The sequence below is a fragment of the Excalfactoria chinensis genome, chromosome 1 (genome assembly GCF_039878825.1).
Source record: "Excalfactoria chinensis isolate bCotChi1 chromosome 1, bCotChi1.hap2, whole genome shotgun sequence".
In the NCBI taxonomy this organism is placed as follows: domain Eukaryota; kingdom Metazoa; phylum Chordata; class Aves; order Galliformes; family Phasianidae; genus Excalfactoria; species Excalfactoria chinensis.
In genome coordinates, this window is record NC_092825.1 from 168,107,422 (window position 1) to 168,123,669 (window position 16,248).

The following is a 16,248-nucleotide window of genomic DNA, read 5'->3' on the forward strand; positions in this document are numbered from 1 at the left end:
CTGCTGGGCAGGGTTTCACCTGGCTGGACTGCTTTGTGTTCCAGCCCAATGTGTAGCTGCCATTGCCCATCTCTGCTAATGAAACTGCATTTCTCACCTACCTCCTGTGTAGGACTTCTGAGATCGCTCAGTCTGGAGGAGTCCCAGGGGAGACATTATTGCTCTCTACAACTGCCAGAAAGGAGGTTGTGGTGAGGCGGGGGTCAGCCTCTCCTCACAGGTAAGAGTGACAGGACAAGACTTAATGGCCTTAAATTGCACCAGAGGAGGTTCCATTTGGATAGCAGAAACAGTTTCTTCTCAGGAGGAGCAGTGAGGCACTGGCACAGGCTGGAGGTGGGGAAGTCACTGCCCCTGGATGTGTTCAAGAACCGTGAGATGCGGCACTGAGGGAAGCGGTTAGTGGGTGTTGTGGGGATGGGCTGATGGTTGGACTGGAAGATCTTAGTGGTCTTTTCCAGTCTTCATGATTCTATGACTTCAGAGGTTAAAGAGCAGAATGTTGTTTTATCTCCATAGAAATCAGCCATGGAGAGAGCATTGAGACTGTGTCTTTAGAGGAAATAGATTTCTGCAGCTGCTGAAGCTGTCATCAGCTGAGAAAAGTTCTAACAGAGGACAATAATGAGAACAAGGTGTGTGGTTAGGATGGAGCACAAGCAGTGTGTGAAAAGAATGTAAGGAAGCTGAGAAACCTGCAATAGCTCATGCTAGCTTAGGTACATTGGGGTACAGATTGCTTCCCTAAATGACAGATAGGGTGAAGTCATCCACTGGAATCAGAGGGAAGTTTCCCATTGGCATACATGGTCTTTGTATCATTGATTTCATAACAGCTTAACATAGACTTGAAATCTCTGTGGGTGTCTATAATTTCTTCCATTGCTTTCACTACAAATAGACAGTTAAGCTGACGTCTCCACCACACTAAGAATTAAAATAAACACACTGGGGATCATGTTGTTCAGATACCTGTTTTTCTGAGAAACCCCATGGAAGTTTCAGTGGGGGAAGAAGGAGCACTGCTTGCTCTTTTGTGGTTGCTGGTAAACACAGCATTGCCCGAGTGAGCGTGGATGTGTTTGCTTTCATGCTGGATGCAGCGGGGATGTTTGGCTGACTACTGAGAGCTTTCAGCTTCATGTGTTACACCCACAAAATTGAAGCGTTCTTTTAAATCACTGTGCTTTGGAAAAAAAAACAAAAAAGGCACAAAATACCTATTCTGATTAATTTGAAAAATAATAGGTGTGAAAACTAGGCCCCGAAAATGTCAAGAGAAAACTCTTCAATTATCTTTTCACTAATTCCAGGCTGCAGAATGATTTTAATCTATTCCCGAATAAGCTGGGGGTCCCTCTAGATATCCTCAAATAACAGAATTTACTTCTTGGTTAAAATCAGGCATGAAAATTTCAGACCCTCAAATAGTACCTTTGTGAAGAAATACCCAACTGAGGCTAGACAGGTGCAGGGGGAATGCCATCTAAGTGCCGATGTTAGCCTAGCTTCCACATGAAGCAGAACATGACCGCTGACTTCGCAGGATGACCCCGTCTTTCAGATATCAGCTCACAGCCCCTTCTTAACAAATGAGGATGAAGGTCGTTTTCCTTTACAGACTGGGAATGTGTTACTTTGTGGGGTCCCACAAGTATTGATCTTAGAATGAATTTAGGAGAATGCAGAGAATTCTGAGAAGGCCCGAGATGACCGGCATACTTTTTTAACGATGTCATGAATCAGATTGGCATAAGCACTGATTTTGGCATTATTCTATTTGAATGAATTTTTGAAGAGCGTATATGTGACTGCTTAGCATTTTTTTTAAAATGAAGCCTATTTAATGGCCTGAAAAATCAGCAAGCCATTAAAAACCGAACTTCATATAAATCCCTGTGCCTCAGGTTACAGCTTATCTGCATTTTCTTCAGCGTAACAAAACTCGTGTTTCATTCTTGTCTTTTAAAAATGGAAAAAAAGGAACATCAATGGAGAGGATCAAAAGGATGCTTTTGATTTTCCCCCATGTTCCTGAGCTGTGAGGCTTTAGGAGGCCTGGTTGAATAAATAGCTTTGATTTTTGTCTGCTTTGTTTCAGAGAAAGAAGAGATTTTCACCTGGTTTTATTTTGCTTTTTTTTTTTGGTCAGGTAAACTCCATTAAAACACATCAGTCCTGTTTAGAGTTCAGATGATCAAGATGTGTGGAAAGAACTAAAGATCTGAGTCAAAGGGACTTCATTAAAATAGCTGATTTATATTATTGCATTTTCCTTTTCTGAAACCAAGTTTGAGCCTTGCTGGCATCAGTAAACCTCGTACACCCTCCTTCACTTATCTGTGTGACAGAGGTTTTGCTTAGTTTAATTTGGCATGTTCGTGGGATGACAAACCAGGCCAGTGAAATGTGGGAACAGGAATGATCCAAGTTGAGTTGCCTATATGGAAATATTCGAGGCTGAGTCTGCAGGAATTTGAGTATGGTTTAATGAACATTCGTGGTTGTTTGGTTGCAGCAGTGGAACATGAAAGGTTTTGTTCTGACTATCGTCATTTTTCCACTTAACCTTTGAGATAAAGACCGGGCATGATTTCTGCACCGGCGGACTGGCCATCTTTCTCTATTTCTGCCAGTCACCAATGAACTGCTGAACTGGTCAGTTCTCATGCAGGTGGCATGTTGTGGCTTACACAGTGTGTGTCAGCAACACCCAGTGTGTTGGACCAAAGTTCCTCTCTGTTTTTTAACCCCTGCCCTCGTGAGCACCCCTTCTGCTTAAGAGCAATCAAATAACCTTGGTTTGCATTATTCATCTAAAAGATGTTTTTCTTCTTTCTCTCTTCCCTAAAGGAGCAGGTAATTAAAGACAAGAGGGAAACTGTCAATTAAGTTGAGGAATTCCTTCATAAATTCAGGCTCCCAACCAGAGAGGGGAAAACAGAAAAACCAAGATGCTCACCAGCCCCTTACAGATCAGTGAAAGTGTGTCCTGCTAATGTAGGCCAATCTGAGAGCTTATCCTTTCTCTCCCTGCTGTCAGGATTTCCTAAATAATTTCCTGAGTAATCCAGCTACAGGCAGCAAGGAGAGGAGGCTGGGAAATCAGCCAGGCTGTAAGGGAGGTGTAAGGAGGCTTGTAATCTTCTTCGAAGATTTTCTCTGCTCACTCTTGTTTTCTTTCATATCCCTCCTGTGTGTTTTGGGGCTTTCACTTTGTAATGTCCATTTCTTCTCTCAACAAAACCATTAGGTGTTTGTCTTTCATTCCAGTGGGTATAGGAATAAACTGTAAGCTCAAAGCTGCTCCCTTCAGGCTTTTCTTGCCAAGGCGATCCAACCGAGATTTAGCTTGATTTTTCTTTTTCTTTTTGCTTGTTGAAGAATATATGAAGTATATATTTGAATAAAAACAGAACTGTTTGTTCAGCCAAAAGGAAGGGTTTCATTTGGAAAGACCTCTAGGGAATGCAAGTAATTGAAAAAGTCAGATTACAAGATCTAGAGAAAAAATGCTGATGGGTTCTGGCTTTAATCCAGAAGTTCCTCAGGTAAAGCACACCGTAGTGCAGGAAGCCCAGATTCGGTTCTGACATCTGCTGGGAGAATTCACGTCTCTGTCTGTCCAGTGGAAAGATGCACTCAGGGAAATCCTGCAACCTGCTCCTAGGAAGCCCTGTGTATGGAGAGCCTTCAGAAGATGCAGTGTTTTCCCTAAGAATTCAAACAAAGAGAGTCTAATACAAATAGACAACATGGAGAAGGCTGTATTTTAATCATTGTCATTTGATAAAGGCTGTCAGTGTTCTTGTGCTGTTAGAGTCAGCAAGGACAGTCCCCAGGAGGTTTTACGTCAGAATCAAACGTCTGAATTGCCCTCAGTGTCCCTCTAACCTTTTACAGAAACGTGGTCAAATAAATGACCTTTTTGCAGTGGGTGTGAACAGTCTCTGCCCAGTCCTCACTCACTGACACCTGGGTTAATTGGGTTCCTTTATTCCCTCTGTTTCCTTTTGCAGGGAAGGCTGTTTCTCCCCCATCAGCCCAGAGGCATGTCCCCTCGTGCAGTCCTTCATGTGCCACAACAGGACGTTCCTCCTTGATGGCCACGTGCAGCTGAAGACAGGCCTGCAGACCCAGGAGCGACACCTCTTCCTCTTCACAGACCTTCTGGTTGTTGCCAAGTCCAAGTGAGTATGGCACGCCTTCCTACACAGTAGCCCTTTTTCTCAGTAGAGGAATTCCTTCATGCTTTTTTGGTAGTAAATCTCCCCTAAATCATCAAGCAGCTTTTTGTTCGGTCAACATGAGTTAGGTGTCTGAACTCAGCAGTCACTTTTGTAGACCCTAGAACCCATAGAGTTCACAGCACAGCACAGTAGCAGATGTTCTTGAACACACTGCTTGTATCAAATTCCCTGCCTTGCAAACTGAGTGTTGTAAACTCACCACTGCTCAGTGTGTCCCTTGGGATCCCTTGAACTGAAAGTTACTTCAGAGTCATCATCAGTCCTATGGGGTTGCTGTGTTGGAGAGAGGCTACAGGCTTTCACACTTACCTGGGAGCTGCTTTGATGCTCTCCAGTGATCATGGAAATTTTAAGGTTGGAAAGACCACTAAGATCATCTAGTCCAACCATCAACCCATGCCTGTGACCACTCTAGACAACGTCACTCAGTGTGACATCCGCCCTTCTCTTGAAAACCTCCGGGAATGGTGATTCCACCACCTCCCTCATCAGCCTGTGCCTCACCACTCTTTCTGAGAAGAAAGATGATAAGCAGCTGATAAGCAGCTGCCTAAGAACAGAAGTCATAGGCAGCACCACAGTGCTGTGCCAGGAGCAGCATGGGGCTGGGAAGCAGTGCTCAATGGTCTGGGCCGAGCTCCTGTGCAGTCAGGCTTGCTGCTAAGCTCTGATTGTTCACTCTACCATTCACAATTAAATCAGATTTACAAGCTGCGTCTAGCATGCCAGCTTCATGCAGCATTTGTAGTTTAAGGCAATTTTAGAGGGTGCTTTCGCTTGTTGTTATGGGAAAATAACCATAAAGGATCCTGAAACAGCTTCATTCTCTGTTAGGCACTGTTTGTAGTCTCACAGGGTGGGTAATCTCAATGTGAATCCTGGGCTTTTGCGATGTGTCTCTTTGCTTAAGCAGTTGTTTCAGAGGCTGCCGGGAAAAGCCAGAATAAATCTGTGTTTTCAGTATAAATCTGAACAGTGTCTGTTTGAATCACACACAGTGAACGCAACCCCCCAGATGAACTCCTTCACCTTATGTGGTGTGACAACACGGAGAGTACTGTACCCAGACATGCTCTGCTAAGGGTGGGTGTGAACACTGAGATATTTACAGGACATCTTATTGCTCTAGCAGTAATATAAATGTTATTGCCTTTGTTTGTGACTGTGTTGTGTTTAGGCTGGGATTCATCTCAGTTTAAGCTTTCAAATGCTTATGAGTATTCGCAACTCACCTGGGTTTGTAGGTTCCTTTGTGTCAGCAGGGGAAAGCCAGCACCTCCCTGTGGCAAACCCTTTAGTAAACAGCATCAGCAGTGGAGAGGGGGGTGGTCCCAATGACTGCTCAGTGGTATCATCTCACCACCTTAGCTGTGAGCTCCTGAGCTGTGGAAGGCTGAAGCCAGGTGAGGTGAGTCCCTCCAGTCAGCATGCTGAGCCCCAGTCTGAGCTGTGTTCCTGCAGGGCTGGCTGGCTCCCAGTGGCATTGGAAAGGCCTACTCTGTGTCACCGCTCCAAAATACGGTCCCCAGGGAGTAATAACAGCTCTTACAGCACTTGATTTAATGTGGTGAGGAGTCTGCAGTGTTTGATGGAGTTGGAACAGAACAAATTGTGCTTCTGCATGTGGAAAAAAAAGGGGAGAAATAGTATTTGGAGTGATATCGCTTCATGTATTTTGAATTATATTCATGCATTTTAAAGAACTCATTGGGATGTTTTCTCTATAGCTTCCCTGACAGCATTTTTTTTAAAGCATCAGAGCTGTCACTAATGAACACTGTATGAAAATCAGCATTTTTAAAGGTACCACACACTAAAATACCATTGCTGATTCCTAGAGGAAAACCTGAGGGGGTACATACTGCTCTGCAGCCGTAACTAGGGATTGCTGTTGACTTTCCAATAATGGATACAGAGTCGGACCACAAGGTCACCAGGATAATGTGTAGACAGAATTGATGATGCAGCTGAGTCTGACTTAACTTCAGGGTTATTCCATGTGCAGGTGCTAAAAATTTGCCGTTTTCGTTAGGCAGTTTTTTCAACTTGGAGCCTATACACATCTAAGAGATGGCTCTTACGTGCAGCTCTGAACACTGTCAGTGCCAGCTGAGCTGGAGGTAGCTGGTCCCTGCACAAGGGAGCTCATGTGTAATTAGATTCTGTGTGATTGGCAAATGGGCATACATTCTTCTAAAGAGAAGCAACAGATATCTTGTGTCCTCTAAGCTGGCTGAGCAAAGTCCTGCCCAGCACTGAGCTCCTGCTTAAAAGGAATGAATTGGCATTTCTCCCATGGAAATGTGGGGAGGCGAGTCCTCTCCACAGCTGATCTCGCGTGCCTTTGGACAAGGTGCCTATCGGTCCATTTCCTGGTACTTTATAATCATTTTTGAAATGCAGACTGTTATCTTTTCAGTTCATCCATTAACCCAGCTTGTGAAAAATCAGACTAATACCCTGTGCTTGTCTATCTCCTGTCTCTGCATTTAATGCCTTCGTGTGAGGATTGTCATACATTAATCGATTGAAAGGGTTGGGTATTTTTTTCACTAAACCTATACTAAGAGTGCAAAATTGTATGCTGTTTTCCATTTACTGATTAGATTTCTTCCAGAGAGTGTGTGTTTTAATTCAGCAGAGTAAATATTTCAAGGACGTTTCAGTTCACTGATCAAGGTTTCTCACATAAGCTTTTGTAAGGGAAGGAAATGGCCTCCTCTTTCTTCTCCATAACACATACACACATAAATACATTCATTTTAGGGTTATTTTCCGAACTTGGCTGGACATAGAAATTAATGGTTGAGTAAATACGTGGAATTACGGTAGCGATTGCCCACTAGTTCCATTAATGCTTTTGTCAGAAAGTCCTATTAAGAAGATTAGCAAATCTAGTGAGAAGTTAATCTTCCATCTGTTAACAGCCTCAAGGTATCCAATTGCCACTTACAGAAAGCCAAAGGAACTGAGTTTGCTCTGCAGAGGTAAGACAACTCAGGGTACATCGGTACCTCCACCATTGAGGAGCATGAATTTTCTTTGATCTCAGTGCAGATTGGATCTGCCTGATCTTTACGGGACTGCTTTAAAAAATTATCTTAGATAAAGATCACCTTTAAAAAAATGAAATACTCTTTCCATTTTTCCAGTGTTCAGCCGTGCTTCTACCTTTGTCAGTAATGATAAATTCACTTCTAGAGGTAATGCCTTGGCCCTTAAATAGCCAGCCCACCTTTCACCAACACTGAGAACTCATGGACTGCAGAAAGGATGTGGCAGATGGGGATAAAATTATACCTCAGGCCCTTTAGATGTTAATGGAGGCTCCCGTTTCAGTGCCTCTAGAAACCAGGCCACTTGAATACTGATGATAGCTGAGAGCTGTGACTAGGCATGGCAAATAGGGTAAGGATATACATCAGGAACGACGGGGTGAGCAGCTCTGTGCTTCACCCTGCCAACACCTGCTGCTGGCACTGCGGGGGCCTGGCTTTATGAACTGTAAATGCTAATAAGTGAAGCAGCCAGTAGAGAGTTCACTGTACTGAATACTGGGGAAAAGGAATTGAGAAAGGGAAGCTCAGTAGGCTTGTCTCCAGCATAACCCCAGTCTTAATGGTGCTGCCAGGCCAAGCACCCATTTATTTACATTTACACTACAATTTATGTCTATATTTGGCTGTAAGTCTCCATTTTTTACAGTTAATTCTGTGGACAGTCTGATGCACTCCTTTCTGTATTCATCTTATCTGTTAGATCACAAATTGGCTCAATGATGAGCACATTGAAATGTTCTAAGCTTCTTTTGGGCAGGGTAATAAAGTGTAATAGCTTAAAGAGAACTGAAATGTTCAGCTGGCAGGAAACACTACGATATGGCTTAAAAAATGCAAGAACTTGAGATGGTATTTTACAGTATTTTACACTGTGCTCATTCAAGTACATCTTTTTGTTGTGGTGTATATTGGAGGTCTTTTCTTTCCCAGCACTATGAATGTAGCAGGGCTATCAGCAGTGCTCTGTTCAGAGATACCTGTCAGCACAATGTCAGCTGGACCAACTGAGGTACTGCATGTTCATCTCAGCCCTCTTTAAAGCTGCAAACTCCAAGTATTTTCATGCTTCAGACTGCATTAGTTCAGTCTGTTCTAATCAAATACCTTGTAAACGAGACTAATCTCTGAGAAGGTAGTCTTTGTGTACCAGAGCCCTAACAAAGTGCTTACCTGGCATATTTATTTATAGAGCACTAATCACCATGCTGCCTGGCACTGTCCCCATCCACATTTGCAATAGCGTGATGAGCTGACATGCTCTTGTTTGCAGTCCTCGGATTAGAAGGGCCTTCAGGGAAGGGCCATTTCTTCTTCAGCCTTTCCCTGTTAGCACAGCAGGCTTGTGGTTTTAATGTACATTAAATTTCAAACATTTAGGAAAATCATGTAATATACCTTCTTTGTAAATAGGCAGATATTCTGAGAACACAGTAGTGTTCTTATAGGAGAACAGCTTTGCAAAAGTGGACCTGGGGGTCCTGATGGACACGAATCAACAGTGTTCCTGAGCACAAGTCTGCAGTGTGCCTCTGCCATTAAGAAGGCAAACAGTACTCATAGCTGCATTTGGCAAAGCATTGCCAGCAGATCAAAGGAGGTGATCCTTCCCCTCTCCTCAGCTCTGGTGAGGTCACATCTGGATTGCTGGGTCCAGTTCTGGGCACCCCAGTAGCAGAGACATATGGACATACTGGCGTGAGTTCAGTGAAGGGCTGTCAAGATAATGAAAGGACTGGAGCACCTCTGCTGTGAGGAGAAGCTGAGAGAGCTGGGTCTGCTCATCCTGGAGGAGAGGAGGCTCAGGGGATCTCATCAGTGTCCATAAATACCTGGAGGCAGGGTGCCAAGAACTGAGGGCCAGGCTCTGCTCAGTAGTGCCCAGTGCCAGGACAAGTGGCAATGGGCACAAACTTGAGAGCAGGAGGTTCCCTCTGAACATGAGGAAGCTCTTGAACCAGAAAACCTCCAGAGGTGCCTTCTATCCCTAGCAATCCTGTGATGCTGTGAAGTCCTGCAGCTAGTTTGTGGAGGCCTGACATGACCCAAGCTGTTGAGTCTTTCCTGAGGACTAGCTTTTTCAGTCTGGTCGAGTTGTTGCTTTTCACAGTCACCATAGTAGTTGACCATGGAGCTAAGCAATCATACTATACTGTTAACACCTCAGCAGAGCTGAAATCACTGAAGTCAGAGGGTGATTTTGCCTGATGGTGAAATTTGGAGGTGAGCTCCAGTCATGGGCAGTTTTGTCACGGAAAGCAAGATGTCAAGGGATGTCCCAAGCAGCCTATTTATCTCACATATCAATTCTGTTGATCCCACTTGGATCAGAATTTGTTACATTTTCACATGCAAGCCAAACAAAACGTTGGTTTCTTTAACTAAAGCAGAAGTGCTCTTTCCATCGCTTCCTTTCAGATGCGCTCAAAGGAAGAGGAAACCCTAAGTTATTTAACCCCTCTCGTTATGTATTCCTGTGTGTGACAAACGTGTGAATTTCTGCCATCAGGTCGCACTCTCATTTCAAACTGAAGTGCCAAGCACGTCTCTGTGAGATGTGGACAGCATTTTGCACAGAAGAAGTCTGCGAAGGCAGCACCGACCCAGACAGGTCCTTTGTTTTGGGCTGGCCCACCACTAACTGTGTGGCAAATTTCAGGTAAGAAACAAGGTATGTTTTATTTAACAGGTTCCTGAAATGCGTTTAGGCTGAGAGGTAGAGACAGCCATAGAGTCATTTCAGAGCCAGTGAATATAGGAAGGAAGAAGTATAGGAAGGAAGACTCTTAACATAGTTCCCTCCACTGCTGTGAACGAGTCACCCTCTCTGCCCCATCTTCAGTCTCTGCAAATGTAGCAGTGGATCTCCCTTATCACTTAAAAAATCTGAGAGAATTTGTGATTTGGCACAGCACTTTCTGTGCTGCAGACTCGCTCAGTTGGGAGTCGCTTTTTGTTTGTTTTTAATATAATTGGTTGCACACTTCAGTTAATTAATAAAATGAACTAGAAATAGTAAGCAATCAAGCTAATGATAGGATCCAAGAGACCCTTGCAGGACAATTTCAAGCAGAAGTGCTTGTACTGGAAGTAGCAGGAGACACAGAGCAAAATAGTGATTTTTTCCTATTTCTCTCTTCATAAAATTGTGCCAGAGAAAATGTCAGATCTCCTCCTGAAGCAGAATCACTGAAAGACTGTGGTCCATCTTTGCAGCAATGGCTGCAGAACACATAAGGGCTATAGAGGAAATGTCAGTGATTAGACTAATTGCACTCTCAGTGGGAGGGCTGTGTCCTCACTGTGAGTGAGGGAGTGCACTGTCACCCTTGAATCCCAGATAGTGGCTGTGAGTTGGAAATGCATTTTCCTCTTTACCATCAGAGTGCAAAAGCTGACACGTGTGGCTTGATTTGTATGTCACGTTGTCCTTAGCCACAGATATCCACAGAGAGTGCTGGGCACAAACTGCTCTTTGTTGAGATGTTTGTTCTGTTTTGACTTTTTTTTTTTTCCTGGCTTAATAATCCTGAAACAAAACTGAAATTTTCCATTGATTTTTAATCGAACTCCTGCCGATAAACGTGAGCTTTGATCTGGAGACAGTATGTGGTTCTTTATAGCTATCAGAAACTAGGAGAGTATGAAAGCAATAGCAGCAACCCAGAATCAGAGACATATAGAAGGGGAATTGTTTTACGTCTGGAAGCACATAGAAAATCTAAAACACCATGCGTGAGTCCACAGATAGCATATCCTACAGAACTGAAGCAGCCAAAGCAGAATCACAGTCATAGTGTTTGTGAAGTGCGTGCCCCTGAAGCGGCACCATTCAGTAGATTTGTAGTTCCCTAAATGCCTGCTCTGACAATATGAAGAACCTGATTTGCATAAGTAGCAGTGGGAATGGCAGCTACTCCATCTGGGGCAGGATTTGGATCAAGGAAGTTGACACAAAATTAGGTTAAATTCCTTGTGCTGTCCTATTATTAGCTGCATTTACCCAGGTAGGTTTGTATCCTTGGAAGTGTCGAAACAAGACAGGTGTTAAAAAGTCCAACGTTAAGCATTTCTGAGTGAAGCAGTTTATATGTGTACTTTGTAATTGGGTGGTAAGCCAAGTAGCAAACAAGAAGATAAATGGTGGAAATGGAAAGAAACCTATATGCCCGAGGAAATACCTTTATACTTTTAAATTAAGCTATCATTTTTAAGCAGAGTGCTCTTCTCTTTGGACATCGGTTCCTATCTGAATTCACAGTAAAGCTTTGATTTCTGTGATCAAGATAACAACAGGGGCTTTTGATCTCCCTGGCAGCCTTTCCTGTTGATTTTGCAGGGAAGCGGGTTTTTCATTCAAATTTCAAAAACCCTTTTATTTTTGGTATGTATTTGTGGCACTTGCAACCAAGGAGCAATCCATTTCGCTGCGGTTTGTACAGGAGCTCTTTTGCTATCAGAATGACAGCTGATTTGTCTCTCTTTTTCTGCAATTCTTGCAGGTCTGCAGAACAGAAGGAAACATGGCTCTCCTTTTTGCAAAGGTACTTTATTATAGAGTCTTTGAAGGCACTGATAAAGGTCCCAGCCATCTAGACCAGTGATTCCTAAGTAGTGGTACAAATGCCATAATTATAGAAGCTCTTCCAAAGAAAGAAAGAAGTCATTCCACACCTTCTCCCTGCTGAGAGCTTTATGTGCCCTTTGAGCACCAGTTACTACTCAAGGAGGAAAACTTTTTTCCCTGTTTCTGCCCATGGCCCAACAGAAAATGGGAGCTATTTGTAACGTGTTTCCTTTCCTTCACTGTTGAAGTTTACATTGCCACCTTCACTCTAGTTGAGACTGTGGCTCTTTTGAAATTGATGGCATCTAACAAAGCCCAGCTCAGAAACCTCTGTTCTAACCTATCTGCAGCTCATGGCAGTGCAGAGCAGTGGGGCTAACTTCGGTTGTATGAAATGTACCCTAAGCCAGAGGATATACACAAGGGTCTGTGTAAACAGAGATCTCATTTCAGTCAACATTTTGAACAGAATACTACTAGAGGTGATTGTGTTTTCTCTACACCTAAACTTTCTGTCTTTATTTCATTCTTTGCGGTTCACAGGGCTGTTCAAATCATTCCTGCTGGGGGTGATTTATAATTCACTCTTCTCCTGTTCAATCTCTTTCATTGTTCTGGACGATGAACTGTAAATGATTTCAGCAGAAGCTGATGGTACAGCTTGAGACATTACAGTGATTAGTAGTTTTATCTGCATTTCTGTTTAAAACTGTCCTGACTTTGCTGCAGCCCGTTCTTCACAGTTAGGCTTAGTTGTATAGACCCTCCTGTTTGATGACTCCGATCAGGAATTCACATCCTTCATAAGTAGTTGTCATGTTCTCAAATAATCACCGAGTTATGCCACAACCTGATTGAGCTACAGATGTCCCCATTCATTGCAGGGGAGTTGGGCTAGGTGGCCTCTAAGGGTCCCTTCCCACTCAAACAGTTCTGTGGTTCTGTGGTTCTAAGGTAGAGTGGTGCCATGTTGATGGGCTCTTTAAAATGAAAACTTCAGGGAAGTCTACATAAGGATTTTAAATCTGGTTCTTCTGCTGTTTACACTGATTTCCGCAGTGTAGCAACTTGGACACAGCAGGGTATTTCTAGGTACTATGGTCAGAACGTGCTGGAGGCTTTCCTTTCCTCTGAGATCTTTCTATTGCAGTAGATCTGAAAATGATCTTCCTACGTAGTTTCTGCTTGATTGCTGTTTAAATGTTTGTCTTTATGTTTACTATATTAAACATTCACCTGTTTTGCATTTGTTTTGGCAGTCGAATAAGGGAAGAGAAAGAAAAAGACTATCCTAAAAGCATTCCTCTGAAGATAATTGCAAAGGATGTTGGAACCTGTGCATATGTAAGTGCTCTTGAGCTAATCTAGGGGTATAAATCCACATCATCTGTAAATCCTGTGCATGTCAGGGATGGGAGGGTTCTTTTGGGTTACAGCCTCCTTTAAGCATCTAGCCCCCTCTAGAAGACTTAGAATATGCAGCCCTCAGGTGTGTGCTTCCTGTCTTTACTAAGTGAGTTCTTTTTCAAAGACGATGTTCTTAGTAAGGAATGGGTTGGTCTCTTCTCCGAGGTAACAGTGAGAGGATGAGGGGGAATGGCCTCAGTTTGTGCCAGAAGAAGGTCAGGTTGGATATTAGGAACAATTTCTACTTAAGAAGAGTGGTGAGGCAATCACCATCCTTGGGGGGGTTCAAGAAATGTGGAGATGTGGCACTGAGGGATGTGGTCAGTGGGCATGGTGGGGATGGGCTGATGTTTGGATTGGATGATCTTAGTGGTCTTTTCCAACCTTAATGATTCTATGATTATAAATACTGGGTCCAACATACAGGCTAAAGGCTTTAGAGTTAAGTCCCTCCCCCCCCCCCCAACCCATATCCAAAAGAATTCATGCATAAACATCTTAAGAAATGCTGGTACAGTGTTCCTTTTTTTTTGCTTTTCAAACTGATTTAAACTCACAGCTGCCTTCATTCAATTCTGCAATGTTGCAATGTGTTTTATTGTTTATAATGATCATAAAGCTGTAAAGCTGTGTACACGAACACTCTGAAATTGCCCTAAATGTGGTTTTCATCAGCTTGGGGATGTTGGTACATTGTGGGCACAAAGGAAGTTAGTAGAGAAAGACAGTCCTCCACAGAGTGATTTGCACCTTTTTTTCCAAGCCATTTTTAACCAATTTAAACAAAATTCTTGTAGGTAGGCAGCTCCGCAGGGATATGCTGGCATTCAGTGGTAATCCATCTATTCTTCCTCTGCTTCTTTGACATTTGTACTTTCCTTCTAATGGTACTTTTAAGACATGTATCTCATGCTCAGAAGCATAAAGAGCATTTTCAAGGATGTGAGAAGTTTTCACCGCAGTTAGACTTTGTTGGATGTCTTTGCTCAACACTGAATTCTGTACTTGCAATGACAGAAACATAAAGAATTCCGCCTTATTCTGAAAATCATTGTCAAAGTGAATTGTAATAGAATTGCTGAGTTGCAAAGAGAAATGCTAATAAACAATAATTGTGGTAGTCCAAATGAAGGACTGCAGATCAAGGTGGGCTCAGATGTAAATGTCTACAAAGCACACCTGCACCCAGATGTTGCACTCTTGTACCAGGGTTGTTTTGGGGGATTTTGGATGTCTTTTCTCCTTTGCTGTAGTTAACTCATGTGCCAAATACAGTTTCCTGATTCTAGAAATGGTTCTTGATCCTAGAAATGACACACTGCAGCCTAGCCATTACCAGTAATAAAGCTGTGGAGGAGCAGATGGAAACTTAGTGATGCCAATAGTTCTTATGGCACTCCGCTGCCTGTACTACAGCAGCTGGGGATGCCCGAGAAATATTCCTCTTTTTTTGGAGGGTAGGGAAGGGTAAACACAAGGCATAAACCGTTTTATTATATTCTAGCCCAGAGCAAAACTTATGCAAATGTGCTGACCTACTGCTGAGAGCCAGATGTCAGTGCTTTGGGCAAATGTTAAATTTTTTATGGTATGAGCGTTCAGATATGTCCTCAAGCAAGATGTAGAATACTCTCACTACTTTCATTTGATTGCCATGGCAGCTTGTTACCATCAGGGACTTACACACTGTACAGCTCAGATCTTGTCTAAATACAGGATGTCAGGCGGCTGTTTCACCTAAACATCACATGGCCAGTATAAAATTGATGTGCTGCATGGAGCTGCAGGCTACAGCAAACCGTCCTGGGATGGGCAGGGACACTGACATCCTGGTTCTGCACCCTCCTCCCAAATCCCCCCCACCCTTTCTTTGGGCCATTGGATATGTCTGGGAGGTTTGGCAAAAGGTGTTCTGGACATGCTCTCCCCACCTGCTTTTCTGCCATGCAAGGTGATGGCAGTGGTGCTGTGCATTGCAGCGGGGATTGGAATAGAGTTGTAAATCCTGGTGTGCCTGAAATGTGTGACATGCAGCGTGATAGTGCAGAGCAACATCCCATGGTGCAGGAGGAGGCCTGGCTCCAGGCAGCAGGTGCTGAGTCTTGCCATTGCTATGTAGAAAATAGGCCTTTGTGCCCACTTTGTTCTTCTTTACTGCTACTGTGCAGAGGCAGGAGGGAGCTGGAGGGGCAATGTTTTTAACTGGAGGACACATTCCCAAGAGGAAGTGTTTCTGGTATTAAGCCAGATCTAGCTTTGAGAAGACTATATAGAAAGTGGCAAAGAATATAGAGAACAGCCTATGTACAGTGTTCTCTTACCAGGAGTTCTTCAATAGAAAGGGAAGGAAGTGATTTACAATTGATATGAAGCCTGAAAAGCACTGAAATGTTTCTTTTCTTTTCAAAGGGGACATGCATGCATCTCGTCCCCAGGAATCATGGCACTGTGCCCTTCTGATGGAGCTCTCGGGGAAGCAGGGAGCAAATACAGGCAGTGTGTGACAAGGCAGAGGAGTCAGACCTCTGTCTCAGGCAGCTGGGTCTTTCTCTGCGGTATAACTTACTTATTCAGCAAAATTTTAACTCCCTTTTGTTTTAGCAATGAATCATGCAGTTATTGGACTCTTCAAATACTCTGTGCAAATCCAGTTTTTTTAATGCCATTTTGCCTTTCTCCTTTTTCTCTGTTCGCAGTCAAAAACCCTAAATGTAACCAATGTTGATACAGCCAATGATGTCATTCTCATGGCCCTGCAGCAGCTGGGAATTTCTGTGAGTACTTGCACTGGTCTTAATGCGTCGCTTTTAATAATCAAGTCTTCTCTTGCACCTTTTCCAAGACTTAGGATGTGAACATAAATTAAAGCCTTTATCATTAGCAATTCAGTGTTGTTGGAATGAAGCGATACTTTGCCAATATACAGACCTCCAGAGAACATCAAATACCTTAAAAGTGTTGGATAAGT

The 16,248-nt window shown here is 43.3% G+C and overlaps 1 protein-coding gene across 1 annotated transcript in view; it reads left to right on the forward strand.

Moving 5' to 3' along the window:
• The window catches only part of ARHGAP20 (Rho GTPase activating protein 20), a 60,877-nt gene that overhangs the window by 22,800 nt on the left and 21,829 nt on the right, over positions 1 to 16,248 (forward strand). Inside the window, exons 3-7 of the mRNA XM_072326605.1 lie at positions 4,020 to 4,190; positions 9,816 to 9,965; positions 11,809 to 11,850; positions 13,133 to 13,217; positions 15,977 to 16,054. Of these exons, the coding sequence (XP_072182706.1) occupies positions 4,020 to 4,190; positions 9,816 to 9,965; positions 11,809 to 11,850; positions 13,133 to 13,217; positions 15,977 to 16,054 (526 nt within the window). The remainder of the gene's footprint in view (positions 1 to 4,019; positions 4,191 to 9,815; positions 9,966 to 11,808; positions 11,851 to 13,132; positions 13,218 to 15,976; positions 16,055 to 16,248) is intronic.